This window comes from Manis javanica, chromosome 15 (assembly GCF_040802235.1).
Source record: "Manis javanica isolate MJ-LG chromosome 15, MJ_LKY, whole genome shotgun sequence".
Taxonomy (NCBI): domain Eukaryota; kingdom Metazoa; phylum Chordata; class Mammalia; order Pholidota; family Manidae; genus Manis; species Manis javanica.
Genome location: NC_133170.1, coordinates 32,043,663 through 32,061,516, shown reverse-complemented (window position 1 = coordinate 32,061,516; position 17,854 = coordinate 32,043,663). Strand labels below are relative to the sequence as shown.

Here is a 17,854-nt window from a genome sequence, read left to right as displayed (position 1 = left end):
TACTCCATCTGTGAGACAGTCTAATAAGTTCTCCATTTTCAAGGGCATTCAAGGAGGCTGAACACCGTCTTGTCAAGATGCAGAGCAAATTTATGTATTAGGCAGATGGCACTCCAGTTCTCTTCCATTGCTGAGATGCTGTGGGTTCAGTGTCATTCCATGTTTCTATTCTGTACCTACACTGTCTAATTTTATTCCCTCCGTGGCCTTCCACCAAATCAGCCCTTCTGTCTTCCCTTCTCTCTCCTTCAACCATTGCATTCTAGCCAAGTGTACTTATAGACTCGAGAAGTTTGAAAGCATCTAGAGTTTTCTCCTTTTCTCCCATATCTGCAGTTGCCTGAAGTCATCAACCCTCTCCCAACCCCCAGTGCCTGCTGCTTTCCTTCCTTCATTCTGAAGTCAACTCCCAGGAAACATACCCTGATGAAGATTCGGGATGGGAGGAAATAGAGAGACATGGCACAGAGCACACTGGGCACCCATACCAGCTCTCTCACCTCCTGTGAGTGACCCCAGGCAAACTCATGACCCTCATGTTTTATCTGAAAAAACCTGCATAGTGCACACTGCATAGAGTTATTCTGCAATTCAAATGATGTAATGCACACAAAGGGCTTAGTGTGGCATCTGGCACATAGGTAGTTCTCAGCGAAAGTTAGCAACTATTCTTTTTGTGTTCATTAAAGGGCATTTACTGATGGGACCGTGTTCCTGCCTTTCAGCTTCCAAGAAAAGTGTGTGTGTGTGATAAGACAGTGAGACACAGAGAGAGACAGAAAGAGGGCAGCTCTCTGAAAGAAATGTAAACATTTTTATGCTTGTCTTTCACACTATTTTAAAGATCACACACCATGTTCATGGCAAAATGCTATATAGTAAGAAACATAAAAAAATTTAACAAATGGTTCCTCCCTACGGAAAGTTAAAAAACATGAGAAGTAAATAGAAGAATAAAACCATCTATCATTGATATCATAAGGACTGTTAAGTGGTTAAGTATTAAATACGTGCAAGTACACATTTCATATTATGCAGTACCATAACAGTTAACATATTAAGGGCATGGAAAACTGAATCAATCTGTGAGCAAACCCACTGGTTCTATAGCTAACTGTATTTCCCCCAAAATGACATGTGACAGCCCCGTCCCTCCCTTTCCATTCCCACCTCAAGCAGCTCAACCTGGGCTCTTCCCTGCCCCCCTTTTTCCTGCCCATCTGCTGATCCTGCACCAGTCTGGGGTACCTACAGCCAAAATAGCAATGGCTCAGAGTGTCACCCCATTTGGCTTCTACTTTTTTGCCTTCAATAGCATCCACAGAAAGCAGGAATCTCATCTCTCAGTGGAGTCACAAATTTTTCTCTCTCATGAGGCAATGTGTAAGGGAGGACCTTTAAACATTTTTAAAAAGTAGGGACTTGGGACCACAGTTTAGCCCATGCCAATTGATTTGCACGTTTGTAGCTAGATTAGGAAAGAGAAAACCCAACACAATGGTGAGGGGAAAGCCCTATCTTTTGTTTTACCCACATGTAAATTTGAGCACTGTGTTTTTAAAATCAGATTTTCTATATATTAAGACAAGTTCTCTGTCCTGCCAGGTATTGGTCCAACTGGACTGAGTTTTCTTCCCAAATTAGTTCAGTCATGCTTATAAAGATAGAGGGACTGAATTAGCTCCCTAACACCAGCTATGGTCTTGCGCAATGCTCACGCTTGGCTACATCTCAACAGACGGACCGAATGTTTGCCCATGGCCATGAACTGCATCTTCCCTCACTCCTTCTCTTTGGGCTCTAGTGCTTCCATCTCAACATTCTACCTTTGTCCTCCAGTAACTGTGTGCAGGAGCAGGCTCGTACCAGCCTGTGAGGGAAGACTGATAAATTTTCAGATATGTTGTGAAGTGATTGTTAAACATAGCTAGTATTAATATTAAGCCATATAAACTTACAATTAAACAAATTATATTAAAAACAAAGGGAAGAAATACTCAAACACTCATCACCTGCTAACTCTTTTTGCTGCACCGACCACTATCTCTGTTGCTGGAGTTGTTGACCGCCGTTGGGTCTGTTGGGGGGAGCACTGTGCCTGGGCATCCCTGCTGCTCCTCTTGCCCACATCCACATTGGAGATGTTCCTGTGCTGCTTGAAACCAAATCATAGTGAGGGTGTTTACAGAGGAGTCAGCAAACGCTGCCCTTGACTATTGAGTCCAGGAGCCTGCCAACTCTGGCCAGTGGCTTGTTTCTGTATGACACTCATACTAAGAATGCCTTTTATATTTACAAGGGGTGTGAAGAGGATTCAGCCCCTCACTTTGGTAGAGACATTTATATTGTGCTGTGTCAGCATAGAAGGCAACCAATGGTTTTTTAACTTTTCTGATTTCTAATTTTCTAATGGCAGGAAGGCTCTTGCCACCTTCTTCTACCTCCTTCCTGCAGCTTATTGCCTGCAGGTGCAGAAGCAGGAGCCTAGCAGGAGGCCAATTACATCATCAAGTAGATTAGGGTCAGGTGAAGATTTCTAGCCATAGGAACTTCAACTTTTTCCCACACCAATCCTCTGGCATTTGGACTCGGTGACAACTGAATCTGAGTGAATACAAAGCAAATGAATCCGACCATCTCACCACCAGAGCCATGTTACCACCCCAGACCCAACAACAGTACAAACACATTTGTGTTACTAGAAGCATTAAGTAAGGCAAAAAAACAAAAAATCTTCACATAATGCTAAGTGGGTATTTGGCAATTATCCAAGTAATTGGATCAATGCAATGTAAGGAAGCACACCCCCTCTCCCCTCCCCCTGTTAAGTCTATTTGGGAGCTTAATGATCTATTTTACTAAAATTAACTGGGCAACTGCAAAATCTGTATCCTTTCATATGTCTAAGGGTGAAAATTTATCTCTATATCATTTTGAAATCCATGAATGCTGGAGAGATCTTGAAGGAGCTGCCCCCATTTAAAGACCAACCTAATCAGTATCAGCTGAGGTCTTCAGATGTTTACCAAGATGGCAATTAGATTTCGAAGCTGAAAACCACCAGCAGAAGCAAAACATTTCAGTTTTCCGACTTGTTTTCTTTTCACCTGTGTGCTAGGTTCTGCTGATATTAGCACCAGAGTCTCACCAACTCAGTCTAATTTAGGCCCTTGGTATCCCCTCTTTCCCTAGCCAATTACCCTGTCTCCAGCCCTACCCCCCAGGCATTCTACATTGCAACTAAAATTTTCTCTCTGAAATTCAGATGTCACCTCTCTCTTTAAAAACCTTCAATTGCACCTTACTGCCTAGAGAATAAATTCCAAATCCCAAAGTCCTAGGCAGGCTTCAGAAACCTCTTGAGCATCTAGCTTAGTCTATCTCTCCAAGGTTATATCCTTAGTGAGTAGGATGCTTCTAAATCAGTTCCCAAACTTTAACATACATTAAAGTCATCTGGGAGCTTTGAAAATCCCGACACCCAGCTCACATCCCATATCAATCAAATCAGAATGTGGTGCGATGAAGCCAGCATCTGAGCCTTCCATGGGTAACACCAACTAGAATGGCACTGTGGTCATTGTCTTGCCAATGGGTTTCAGCCCCGGGCAAGTTCACTTTGGATTCAGTGTGACCAAAGAAATAACAGTAGAATGTTCTTGGGGTGAAAGGGTTATACCCAACTTTATTTCCATGGTATCAGGTCAATCACTAAAATCCCGTTCACTCAGAGCAAGTCTGCATGCAGCAAGCTGGTCTCTGCCTCTGGGCCTCTCTGCCCACACAGCCATCCTCTGGGCCTCTGTCCTCAGCACTGCCACCACTCCAGCCTCTGCTCTGCTCTCCTGCAGCCTTGCAGCCCTGCCATAGTGTCACCTAGAGCACTGGGTGGAGCTTTTTATAGAGTCAGTAGCAACGTACTGCCCACACGTGGGTAGTGAGCTAGCTGACCAGGGCTAGGGGAGAATCCTGGCCACAGGAACTTTCATTTTATCCACAGTCTTCAGATTGGTGGAGGATGAGAAACTGGCCTTTGAAAGTTTCCATTTTTACGAACCTATTGTCATGATAATGCATCTCCCCCATTAAACTTAAAGCTCTTGGAAGGGAGGGTTTATATTTAATTGTTATATTAACAATATTTAGACAGTAACGTGGCAACATAAAAGGAATTGAACAAATATTTGTCAAGTCAAAGAAAACATGAATGCAAAGTAAACTTGCATTCTATCAAGCAGGAGACACAACTAGAGTGACATTCAAGAGGTCCTCAGAAAAGGACTGCTCTTCCTTGTTCAAGAAAGAAGGCTGTTCATGTCAATTTTTAATAAGAGAGTCATTTTAAAGGGCAGAGCAACCTATTTTCCACTGAATTGATCACCATTGGCCCAAGTAAACAATTCTGGGGGAAAGAGCATTGCCTGGAGTCAGGAGACCAAAGTCCAGTCCTGTTCTGCCATTACTGCTCTCATCAAGTGCTTGTTATAGTTCAGGTGGTTTATTTATATTTTCTTTAATCCTCAGCAATAAGCCTGCAGAATAGGCATCATTAGTAATCTAATATTATAGAGAAGGAAACAGGTTTACATTGATAAGTAACTTGCCCAAGTTCTCTCACCTGCTGAGCTGGATTTAAACCCTGGAAACTTGTGCTTGGCACAGAGGCTACCAACCAGCCAGTTCAGTGGTTCTCCATTCTGGCTGCAGTTCGACTCACCTGGAGGAGATTTAACAGGGTCCAGCCTCAGAGTCTGATTAACTAGTCTGGCTGAGCTTGGTTATTGGTATACTTCTTTTAAATGCCTTCCAGGAAGTCTGAGGTGTAACCGAGTGTCTCTTTCCTGAGGGTTTCAGGACTGGACAAGTTCACTGTGGATTCAGTGAGAGCAAGTAACGACAACAGAATGTTCTTGGGGTAAAAGGGTCTATACCCAGCTTTATTTGCCTGGCAGTAGGTTAAGCACTAGAATCACATCTGCATCCAGCAGTCTGCAGGCCCGTAATCTGCCTTTGTCTCTACCAGCACTGGGCAGAGCTCTTTATGTAGTGACTCAGTCAATAATAGCTTATTGCCTGCAGGTGTAGAAGCAGTAGCCTAGCAGGAGGCCAATTAAATCATCAAGTAGATTAGGGTCAGGTGGAGATTTCTAGCCATAGGAACTTCAACTTTTTCCCACACCAGGATTGAACTTCTGCTCTAGGTTCTCTCTAAGCTTATGTGACCTCACAAAAGCCACTCTTATAGCTTCAGTTTCGTCCATACAAAGAAGTGGTTGATAAATGGTGGTAATTACAATGATGTAACTTGGCAATAATCCAAGCGTGAATGCTTAGGAATTATCCCTGCCTCTCATCCACCCTGAATTCAGGACCAGGCAAAGTGGGAGCTCCTGGCATCACCGTATTTGGACTCCCAGCCAGCCTTCTCCTGGGTTTTTCAGTCCCCACCATAGAAAAATTGGGGCTGTGATACTGTGGCTTCCCTTGTGAGACTCAGTGAAGGAAGTAAAGGCTGCATAGCTCCTTAGGAAGAATAAGAAGGAATAAACTCAGCCCAGCGGGTACACCTTGTTAGCCCTTCTGAGGATGATCTTTCAGCACTGGGACAGGGACAGTGAGCACAGCAGAGTCACTGACCTGAAAACGAGCCCTTTCACGGGCTGAAAGATCTCCTGGAGCCTCCTCAGAGTGATAGTGTGAAGAAGCAGAGAATCTGGTCTGTCCTCCCAGGAGGGGAAGCCCGAGGAGCAGTATGAGAGAGGACAGAGCAGGTGGAAACCACTGGTGGTTCAAGTGCACATTGCTCACAAGGTGCAGGCCAAGGAGGAAGGGACTGCCCTCAGGAGGGTCCTGGTTTGTACTCCAAGGCTAGAGGGACCAGGGTGGCTTTGGGGTGGTGCTTGTGGCACGTGTCTCCTCTCTAAGGCTAAGAGTTCAAACCACCTGAAGTGAAGTTTCCAATGGCCCAGATCCTCACCTGATCCTAATTTACTTGATGATGTAATTGGCCTCCTGCTAGGCTACTGTTTCCACACCTGCAGGCAATAAGCTACTGTTGACTGAATCACTATATAAAGAGCTCTGTCCAGTGCTCTGGGCAGAGGCAGAGATGAGGATTGCAGACCTGCAGACTGTTGGATGCAGATGTAATTCTAGGGCTCAACCTACTGCCGGGAGAAGAAGCAGGGTGATACCCCAAGAATGTTCCATTGTCATTCCTCGGTCTCACGGAATCCATAGTGAACTTGCCCAGGGCTGAAACCCATTGGCAAGACAGCGAGACACCACCCAAGGCAGCTCTTCTGCTCTAGGAATGACCAGGGCCCAGTCTCAGACTCTTTGGGCCACTCCACCCTGGTCTGGGCACAAAGACAGAATATGCAATGCCTTTATTTATTATAGTTGGCCATTCATTTAAAGAATGGAAGCCTCTCTTGTGCATCTGCCGTGTGCGCACATAACATCCCGGACATTTCACGTGGCACTGACTGTACTTCATTGTAATTGCTTATTTATGTGTCCCTTTTCCCAGCTCTAAGCCCCAGGAGGAAGTTGCAGGCCTGTCTTATTCACTGCAGTATTCTCAGCTCCTGGCCCAGTGTCTGTCTCACTGTAAGAGTTGACTAAATGTTCACTGAGTGAACAAATGATTAGACATAAAGGTTATCTGACAAACAGATTCAGCAATACTTACTACCTATTTCATAGGGAAGTGGGGAAACACGCACCACCCTACTTGTTAGAAGTGCTCCCCCACTTTAGACTAATCACAGCTTATTTGGGTTAAATAAAGATGTTTGCTTGCCCCATAGTTTCTTGTTTTCTAATAAAGCCCATAAAATTCTTAAGAGCACACAAAACCAAACAGTGGGTTCAGTGTTTGCAGTTCTTTAAAATGTATTAATGCTAAAGGCCCTCAGAGGCAGCAGTCCTGTAATGAATGACGTGAGCCGGGCTGGCTGGAGCCATGTCATGACCCCCAGGGGCCTCCAAAGCAGCAATGAAGGTGGAAGGCCATTTATCACCAGCAGGAAATGTAGAAAACACCCTGCCCTTTAATCTTCAAATTACCTCAAGGAAAACAAACTATCATCAGGCTTTATCCACACAGGAAGTGGAGCCTTCTTTGGAAACTCAGACCCTGATTTTAAAGCCTCATATTTTATGATTACATCAAAACACTTAAAGTATTCCAAGGAGCTCTTTCAGCAATATTCACAACAGTCTCAAAAATAAATGTTATTATCCCTTTATTGCAGATAAGGTAAGCTGCTCTGGTTTCTACATGATTTCTTCTATAATCACAAATGGGTGAAAACCTAGGAATGCTGTCTCCTAATCCACAAGGCCAGTTCCACTGTCAATCTGCCTCCCCTCCAAAGACAGTCAGTACAGATCCTGAAAACACTCAAGATACCTGCAGTACATCAGAGTGTAGATCAGTATTTGCATTTTTTTATATAGCCCTACCTATCCAAGATGGCCCAGGACATCACAGAAATAAATTAGGGGCCCAGCAATGGCAACAATGCTAAAAATTAAATACTACAACCACTAGCAAAGCGAGAAAAGTGCACTTGGCATTAGCAGATTTTTTACTATATACAGAGTACCTCCATAAATGATAAAGTACTCATTTATGTTCTGGAAGTGTGACTCTCTTGTCCAAGGTATAAACCTTGCTGCTATCAAGAGTCCAGACTTTGTTCCAGATATTTTACATGCATTATTCTATTCAGTTCTCCTAACAGCCCCAAGAGGTAGGAAATATATTGTCCTTATTTTGTAGATGAGGAAACAGCCCAGAGTGTTACAGAATCCCCCAAGGGTACATAGCTCGGAGGAGATGGGGCCAAGATTTAGACCTGAGTCTCTTTGACCCCAAAGCTCATGCTCTTAATCATTATTATATATCTTCTCCAAAACAGAAAGACATTACATCACTGTGAATGGATTAAATTCTCCATTGTTTAGGGATATTGAAGGAATCCCAAGTCCCAGAAAAATCAGACAGCTATAGTTATTCAGAAATATTTCTGGTCATTAAGGTATCCCCTAAGCACAGGGCCAAAAATACCAGTAACTTAAATGACACTAGACTAGAAATACAGGTCAAATCCGATTACCATGGATCTCAGGGCATCGAAGTCCTTGTTGTGTCCTAGAACTTAATTACATCAAATTTTGCCTTCTCCAACTACTAGAGGACTTCCCTTTATCTGAATTCAGGCACTTCAATTTTACCCCTGATGATATATGGTCTTTTATTATTCACCATTTTTTCATGTACACTAATCTTTGTCTCTTTGACTAGATTTTTTAATTCATTCAGAACAGAAACCCAGCTTCAACCTAGTCACCTTTCCAATCTATTGTGTGCTGGCAACATGCACAACCTGGGTGCCTACTGAGCACACTGAAGGTCCTCAATATAAGTTATTTGTCTAAAAAACATACCAGGGGCCAGCAAATTTTTTCTGTAAAGGACCAGATAGTAAATATGTTAGACTTTGAAGGCCATCTGTTTTCTGTTGCAGCTATGCAACTCTGCTGTAGGGTTAGAGCAGCCATAGACCATACAATGAGCATGATTGTGGCCCCAGGAAAACTTTATTTACAAAACAGGCAGAGGGCCAGGTTTGGCCTGTGGGATATAGTTTGTCAACCTAATAGAGACCAATCTCAGCAAGACAGCAGCAGATTCTGTATTTGCCTCCCCCTCAGGCCTCCGGCCCATTTTTAGAGTCCTAGCTCCTGACCAAGCCAAAGTTTCCCCAAACTTCTCATCTTAGACTAAAGTTTAGTTCATGGCAATATTTTGCTGTTCATTTTCCCTTGGGGCTTCATACATCAGTTTAAGAAGAGAAAAATGAATCACAAAGTGAACAGCTGACATTGGTAGATTGCAACAATAATAAGTAACTAGAAAGTTCTCCAGATGTATTCCACCCAGGAGTCCCTGGCACTTTTTCCTGATTGCTTCTACAGACTGCCGTGTAAATCATCATGGATTGTTTGAAATATGCATTTCACCTGAATTAAAAATCTGCAGAGAGAGAGCTGATCACCACTGACAAGGAGGCCACCTAAATGGTGGCCAGGGGATAAACTTTCCTCCCTCCCTACAGCAATTGCTTTGCTCTGAGGAAGAGAGAACACACAAATAAAGAAGAAAAGCCTTTGCTCTTTCTTGATTAAAACACTCAGCCCCCAGTTCTCACGTAACATTAGAAAGTCCTTAATAGGCTGCTATCTTAACCCAATTCCAATAAACATTAAACAGATTATGCATTATTGTTTCTGGGCTTTATTCACGTGTTTGTAAGGAGAGTTGCATTTGCTATATGAACAGAGATGCTTCAACAGAGAACCACAGGATTTGTTGTTGGGAAACACCCTTCTAATTCAACCCCTTGAATCAAATAACCCTAAAGCCATCCTTATATGACCTTCGTGCTAACTGTGCTGAGCCAGTTACTGTGAGAAGCAACACAGAGCTGCTGTTTTAATGGACAAGCCACAGTCCCCAGGAAGACTCCTTTATGTGCAATCGACCAGGTTAATAACAGTGTCCTTAGTTACATGACAGAGACGCCTCTGTTCTCAGAAACAGCAGACGGTGTCTCCATAATTTCCTCTGTCCCTTCCAGGGCAGCCCCGGACAACAGGCAAGTTTGTCCTCTGCCATCTCAGTTGACCATGTCCATGTGCAGCTCTCCCTTTTAGTAATCTCAGTAATCAACTCACGGATACTGGTGGCCACAGCCAGGTCTTTGCATTTTAAGCCTATTATCTCTTCATGTGGAATTAAAGGCACTTCGTCATTTCTTAGTGTGTCCTGGGCATGGGGAACCAATGAAAAAGCTGTCGTTATTGTGGAGGGCCTCTTGGCTCACTAGGCCTTCACCTGGCCCCTGGCAATGAGAGTAAAATGAATGGAGTTGTGACTGGCACAGAGAGGGAAGGAGACATCAGTAGAGAATGTGCATGGATGCTGTCCTCCCTCCAGAGAGCTCGGATAGCACAGGCCTTCTCAGGTCAGGGTGTCAGAGGCCTAATATAGGCAACTGCAGGGCCCTGCTCAGAGATCTGACCCCTCTACAGGCTCCAGCAGAGGCTCACCCAACAGGTCTCTGCCTTGCCCACACCTGCCCCCTCTCATTCAGCTCCAGCTCTCTCCAATGACTGTTTCAGATCTTACCACCTTTGTAATCTCATGCAACATAGAGCTGTATCTCTGTCTTGCCAATGGGTTTCAGCCCCGGGCAAGTTCGCTATGGATTCAATGTGACCAAAGAAATTAACAGCAAAACGTTCTTTGGGGTGAAAGGGTTTATTACCCAGCTTGTTCTCCCAGTGGTAGGTCGAGCTCTAACATCTCTGCCTCCGCCCAGAGCACTGGGCCGAGCTCTCTATATAGGGCAATAATAGCTTATTGCCTAAAGATGTGGAAGCGGTAGCCTAGCAACAGGCCAGTTACATCATCAGGTGGTTTAAGTTCAGTGAGGATCCTGGCCATAGGAACCCCAGCTTCCCCACAATCTCCTATACTATTTCTTCCTTTGTGAAGTTTCTGTTAAGTATGTTTTAGCTCACATCCTCTCCTTATAAAACATTGGGAAGGAACTGCCTTGGGAATTCACTTGTTCCTTGTCACTTACACAGAACTTTGTTGAGGTGATTTGAGTATTGGCAAGATAACTAGACAAAAAGGATCCCTTCTAGGCTTCTATTAGAAATAATAATGATGAGTATAGTTATAATAATTAGTAATAATAACGATAGCTTGTTTATTTGCAGAACATTTTACAGGTTGCAGATCTTTTCCAGGTACATTTTCTCACTTGATCTCATTTACCCTGTGGAATTCGTAGGGGAGATATTAGGATCCCAAAGTTACAGATGGGGGTCACTCATTGAAAGTTACATAGTTAAAAAAAGTTTAAACTACTTTCCCTTTCCAGGATGTGCCCTTTCCACTGTGCTCTGTTGCTTAAAAAAGGCATGAACCATGAATTGAGAACAGCTGATAGCATAGCGTCTGTTTGCCTTCACTGGGAGAAAGAGCACGTTAATTCTTCACTTCTGTCATCCTTCAGTACAAAATTCCCAGGAAAAAGAGTAATTCCCACAGACAGCACAAGCACAGATCAGAACCTAAGTCACTTTAGAATCTCAAATTCTTGGGGGCATCCTGAAATCTCCTCTTTGCCTCCCATTTCAACACATTCTCCTCCACACAAATGCAAAACTTCAAGTTATTTATGCAGTAACTCTTTTCTAAGAGTATTCACGTGTATGTTTCTAGATTATTATGCTATAAAAAGTCACTTTATATTTATATACAAACATCCACACATGGCTACAAATCCAAACATTTTTCAGTTATGTCACTATTTTCAAATGATTTAAACATCTTGTGTTCTTATAATTTACCTTGACTGATGAAGTTGTGAATTTTATCATAGTCTTTGCAATGACATAAAAATCCCAGACCCAGACACTATTTTTTCATCATACTACAAAATTGCCTTAACTTGCAGCATACAACTTTATAATAACAAGTGTTAGCATGTATTTTATATCATAATGACAATTATATAATAATCATGAAACCCCAAAACATCAATATTTGTTCAAGGTATCATGATGAAGCTTCTGAAAACACAGTGGACATATGCAGGCACTGTGGAAGCCAATGGAAGTTGAGATTATATGGATTAAAAAAGAACTTTCCTTATTGCCCTTGTCTAGCTCGGATTAGCACATAGTCTACAGGCACACACCTGATCATCTACAGTTGCTCTCTTACAACACTAAACTATGTTTTCTACCTTTATCTTGCATCTACCTACCACTTCAGCAGTTTATTAAAAATAAAAATAATAATAATAATAAAGGGAGAAATGTGGGATCCACATATAAATCAAGTACAAAAATCAAACGAATATTCATATTTGACCTGATTGTTTATAGTTCATAATGTGTGATCAGAACCGAAAGTTTCTGTGATGAATGCCCTTGTACTGTTCACCATGTAAGAACTTATTCACTATGTAAGAATTCGTTCACTATGTAAGAACTTGTTCGTTATGCTTCAGAAGATTGGAGACTGATGAGAACTAGGCTTGAGATGGATTAATGATTGTGCATTGAGCATTGACCCCCCTATACAAAATTTTATTGTTGTTAACAACCATTTGATCAATAAATATGAGAGATGCCCTCTCAAAAAAAAAACTTTCTTTTAAATAGTCTTTTACTAACATAGAACCTACAATTTAGCATATTTAGATAGATGATAATAACATGATTTTACAGATTATTCAGGTAGAAACTAGGGAGAAGTCTATCTCCATCCTAGGAGTTTAGAGCTTTAAGAATTTGGGAAAAAAGAATTTTTTAAATCGAACAAAACTAAGACCCTAGCCAGACTTATTAAGAGAAAAAGAGAATCTACACACATCAACAGAATCAGAAATGAGAAAGGAAAAATCATGATGGACCCCACAAAAATACAAAAAATTATTAGAGAATACTATGAAAATCTATATGCTAACAAGCTGGAAAACCTAGAAGAAATGGATAACGACCTTGATAAATACGACCTTCCAAGACTGACCAAGGATCAAACAGAAAATCTAAACAGACCAATTACCAGCAGAGAAATTGAATAGGTAATCAAAAAACTACCCAAGAACAAAACCCCTGGACCAGATGGATTCACTGCTGATTTTTAACAGACATACCGAGAAGATATAATACCCATTTTCCTTAAAGTTTTCCAAAAAATAGAAGAGGAGGGAATACTTCCAAACTCATTCTATGAAGCCAGCATCACTCTAATAACAAAACCAGGCAAAGACCCCACAAAAAAAGAAAATTACAGACCAATATCCCTGATGAACATAAATGCAGAAATACTCAACAAAATATTAGAAAACTGAATTCAAAAATACATCAAGAGAATCATACACCATGATCAAGTGGCAATCATCTCAGGGATGCAAGAATGATACAACATTTGGAAATCCATCAACATCATCCACTACATTAACAAAAAGAAGGACCAAAACCACATGATCATCTCCATAGATGCTGAAAAAGCATTCGACAAAATTCAACATCCATTCATGATAAAAACTCTCAACAAAATGCGTATAGAGGCAAGTACCTCAATATAATAAAGGCCATATATGATAAACCCACAGCTAACATCATACTGAACAGCGAGAAGCTGAAAGCTTTTCCTCTGAGATTGGGAACAAGACAGGGATGCCCACTCTCCCCACTGTTATTCAACATAGTACGGGAGGTCCTAGTCATGGCAATCAGATGAAACAAAGAAATACAAGGCATCCAGATTGGTAAAGCAGAAGTCAAACTGTCACTATTTGTAGATGACATTATATTGTACATAAAAAACCCTAAAGACTACTCCAAAACTACTAGAACTAATATCTGAATTCAGCAAAGTTGCAGAAAACAAAATTAATACACAGAAAACTGTGGCTTTCATATATACTAACAATGAACTAGCAGAAAGATAAATCAGGAAAACAATTCCATTCACAATAGCATCAAAAAGAATAAAATACCTAGGAATAAACCTAACCAAGGAAGTGAAAGACCTATACCCTGAAAACTACAAGACACTCTTAAGAGAAATTTAAGAGGACACTAACAAATGGAAACTCATCCCATGCTCTTGGCTAGAAAGAATTAATATTGTCAAAATGGCCATCCTGCCTAAAGCAATCTACAGATTCAATGCAATGCCTATCAAAATACCAACAGCATTCTTCAATGAACTGGAACAAATAGTTTTAAAATTCATACGGAACCACAAAAGACCCCGAATAGCCAAAGCAATCCTGAGAAGGAAGAATAAAGCAGTGGGGATCTCACTTCCCAACTTTAAGCTCTACTATAAAGCCACAGTAATCAAGACAATTTGGTACTGGCACAAGAATAGACCCACAGACCAGTGGAACAGAATAGAGAGTCCAGATATTAACCCAAACATATATGGTCAATTAATATATGATAATGGAGCCATGGACATACAATGGGTAAATGACCTCTTCCACAGCTGGTGTTGGCAAAACTGGACAGATACATGTAAGAGAATGAAACTGGATCATTGTCTAAACCGATACACAAAAGTAAATTAGAAATGGATCAAAGACCTAAATGTAAGTCATGAAACCATAAAATTCTTAGAAAAAAATATAGGTAAAAATTTCTTGGACATAAACATGAGCAATGTCTTCATGAACATATCTCCCCAGGCAAGGTAAACAAAAGCAAAAATGAACAAGTGGGACTAGATCAAACTGAAAAGCTTCTGTTCAGCAAAGGACATCACCAATAGAACAAAAAGGCATCCTACAGTATGGGAGAATATATTCATAAATGACAGATCCGATAAAGGGTTGACATCCAAAATATATAAAGAGCTCACACACCCCAACAAACAAAAAGCAAATAATCCAATTAAAAAATGGTCACAGGATCTGAACAGCAGTTCTCCAAAGAAGAAATTCAGATGGCCAACAGACACATGAAAAGATGCTCCACATCACTAGTCATCAGAGAAATGCAAATTAAAACCACAATGATATAGCACCTCACACCAGTAAGGATCACCACCATCCAAAAGACAAACAACAAATGTTGGCAAGGATGTGGAGAAAGGGGAACCCTCCTACACTGCTGGTGGGAATGTAAACTAGTTCAACCATTTTGGAAAGCAGTATGAAGGTTCCTCAAAAAACTCAAAAGAGAAATACCCTTTGACCCAGGAATTCCACTCCTAGGAATTTACCCTAAGAATGCAGCAGCCCAGTTTGAAAAAGACAAATGCACCCCTATGTTTATTGCAGCACTATTTGCAATAGCCAAGAAATGGAAGCAACCTAAGTGTCCATCCATAGATGAATGGATAAAGAAGAGGTGGTACATATACACAATGGAATATTACTCAGCCATAAGAAGAAAACAAATCCTACCATTTGCAACAACATGGATGGAGCTAGAGGGTATTACGCTCAGTGAAATAAGCCAGGCAGAGAAAGACAAGTATCAAATGATTTCACTCATATGTGGAGTATAAGAACAAAGGAAAAACTGAAGGAGCAAAACAGCAGAAGACTCACAGAACCCAAGAATGGACTAACAGTTACCCAAGGGTAAAGGACTGGGAAGGATGGGTGGGAAGGGAGGGATAAGGGGGAAGAAAAAAGAAAGGGGGCATTATGATTAGCATGTATAGTGTAGGGGGGCGCGGGGAGGGCTGTGCAACACAGAGAAGACAAGTAGTGACTCTACAGCATCTTACTACGCTGATGGACAGTGACTGCAATGGGGAATGTGGGGGGAACTTGGTGATGGGGGGAGTCTGGTAACCATAATGTTCCTCATGTAATTGCAAGTAATGATACTAAAATAAAATAAAATAAAATAAAATAAAATAAAATAAAATAAAATAAATAATCGAACAAAACTCTGTGGGCCAGGAGACAACAATATGGCAATGCCGGAGTCATTGCAACATTATGTATCTCTTTTACTGAGGGTGATTTCTAATCTTCAAGGTTTTTTCCCTTTTCCTTTTTTTCTTACAATATGTGAAATTAAAACATGTTTCCATTTTTTCCTGTCTTCCTTGGAATGTCAACTCTGAAAGATCAGGACTTACTATTGTATTTTCTTTTATACCAACTTGGATTTCTGAAAATCATGAGCTCTTAAAAAAAATTTAATGAGTAAATTCTACTCACTCATTGTTTGGTTCAATAGAGTAAGTATTTACTCAATCTCTATTCAGCACAAGTAGTGGGCCATGTGGTAGGGATACAGGGTACATGGGAAGATAGCCTTAGCCCATAGGCACCAAGACTCAAAGATAAATTTCTCCAGAAAAGATATGTTAAAGGTTTACTGATAGATTTTAACAAAAAGTTCCATCCAGTTATGCATACACCAGAGTGATAAACAATCACCTTTCTCCCAAGGGTTCAAGAGCAAACCCCTCATCACAGACTTTCCAAATTCCCACTTGATCTCATAATAAAAAACTAAGTATTGATAAGCCAGCCAGCTCCTGGCAGTGGATACACATCTTCTAAACTTCCAATTCTCCCTTGGAAGCTCAAAAATTATCATTGGCAATAATTGTCCTTGTTTTCCTGGAAGTGACAAGTGAATGTTATTTATTTTAGAAAAAAGTCTGTCAAATACCTGCCTGAATAACCATAGTTTGTCCATCTTTCTTTCGTGAAAATAGTGTTCCATGGTAATACAAATAAAATCACTAGTTCAGCTTGCAATTCAAGCATGGATGTGTTTTCTTGGAGACAAATATGGCACTTCGGTATTGAGCACACGTGATTTATGAGTACTATTTTTTCACTCAGAATTTAAAAAGTGTACCAAAAGGGTGAACTTTAATAATGAATCGTTTTTACTGCTTTATCGAGAACACTTGAGTGGTGCTGGCCTTTGCAGCGAGGTGTCTGCCCCTGCCTTGATTCATGCTAAGACACCTGCACTTTTACCCACCACTGGCTTTGCACCATTGGTGCAGATGTCAACACAGTGAAAGGAGCACGCGAGTCTTACTTAGCATTGTCATGAAAATGGCTGACCCCAGGGGGGTCCGAGGACCGCACCGTGAGACCGCCGGGCGTTAGCACACATACAAACCCAATTCCCTTTCTCTCTAGTTATCAATGGCTTGAGGTTCTTATCACTCCAGGTTTGATCCGTGAGCGCCTAAGAGATGCCGCGCCAAGACATCGAACCCATCGAAGACACATCTTACGGCGCGCGCAGCTCCAAGGCTCACGTGGAAAGCAAACAGCACTGGGGGATAGTGGGGGGTGGGGGAGAAAACAGACCGCGAGTTGCCAGAGGCAACGATCTCCCGAGTCAGGGAGCGCGGCCCTTGATTGGTAAGGTCTGGTGAGAGAGGCGGGGCTCGCTGGAGGGGGCGGGCCTCTCGGCTGAGAGGGCGGCGGGCAGCCGGTGCGCGCCTGCTCGTTGGCTCTGCGGTCTGTTGAGAGGGGCTTCCCGGGGGCCGCGTCGGGCCAGGAGGGAGGGAAGATGGTGTCCGTGGCGGCGGGCGGCCTGGTGGGCCAGGGGCGCGACATCAGCCTGGCGGCCCTGCAGCGCCACGACCCCTATATCAACCGCATCGTGGACGTGGCCAGCCAGGTGGCTCTGTACACCTTCGGCCATCGGGCCAACGAATGGGTGCGTGCCGACGCGGCGGGGCCGGTGGGGACGCGCCGTCGGCCTCGCAGGCCCGGGGGAGGGGGGCCGAGTGGGGAGGCGGCCGCGCGGGCCCTCGGTGGGACGGCAGGCCCGGACGCGGGGCTCTGAGAGCGGAGGCCGGAGACCCGTGCGCCCCGGGAAGGCGGGCTGCTCGAGCAGGCAGGGCCGGGGCTGCGGAAAGAGCGCGGGTTCTGAGGCTCAGCCTTACATGGACGAGCCCAAGTCAAACCTTGGTGGGAGGGGAGCGCACACGGAGGAAAGGGCAAACGTGAGGAAGTAAAAGACAAAACGGGGCTGGGTGCAACCCTTGGCAGGAGGCGACGCTTTGAAAAAGATGACAACACCGCAACGCACCAAGACCAAAATGAGTTTGATAGTTGAGTCCGTTTGGGAGCAGGACCCCAATGATCAGATGAAATGTGATTTTTCTCACAATTAAAATGGGTAGCAGCAGAAGACACTTGACGCTCGTGGCAGCAATTAACTGCGTGTAATTTTGCAACCCACCCATTTGAATGTGAACAGATGTAATTTTTTCTCTTTTCCTCAGTGATTTTTGTCCCAATAATATGAATCC

General features: G+C 42.6%; 2 protein-coding genes across 15 annotated transcripts in view; one reads left to right on the top strand and one right to left on the bottom strand.

Annotated features, from left to right (window-relative positions):
- CACNA1C (calcium voltage-gated channel subunit alpha1 C) overlaps positions 1 to 17,854 on the bottom strand; it is a 654,724-nt gene that overhangs the window by 607,565 nt on the left and 29,305 nt on the right. The window lies entirely within an intron of this gene.
- Positions 16,995 to 17,854, top strand: part of DCP1B (decapping mRNA 1B) — a 62,329-nt gene continuing 61,469 nt past the window's right edge. The window contains exon 1 of one of the 3 annotated variants that reach the window (XM_073223876.1): positions 16,995 to 17,256. In XM_073223876.1, coding sequence (XP_073079977.1) covers positions 17,107 to 17,256 — 150 coding nt within the window. In that variant the 5' untranslated portion in view covers positions 16,995 to 17,106. The remainder of the gene's footprint in view (positions 17,257 to 17,854) is intronic. The other 2 variants (XM_037014915.2, XM_037014916.2) reach the window with 2 other exon arrangements.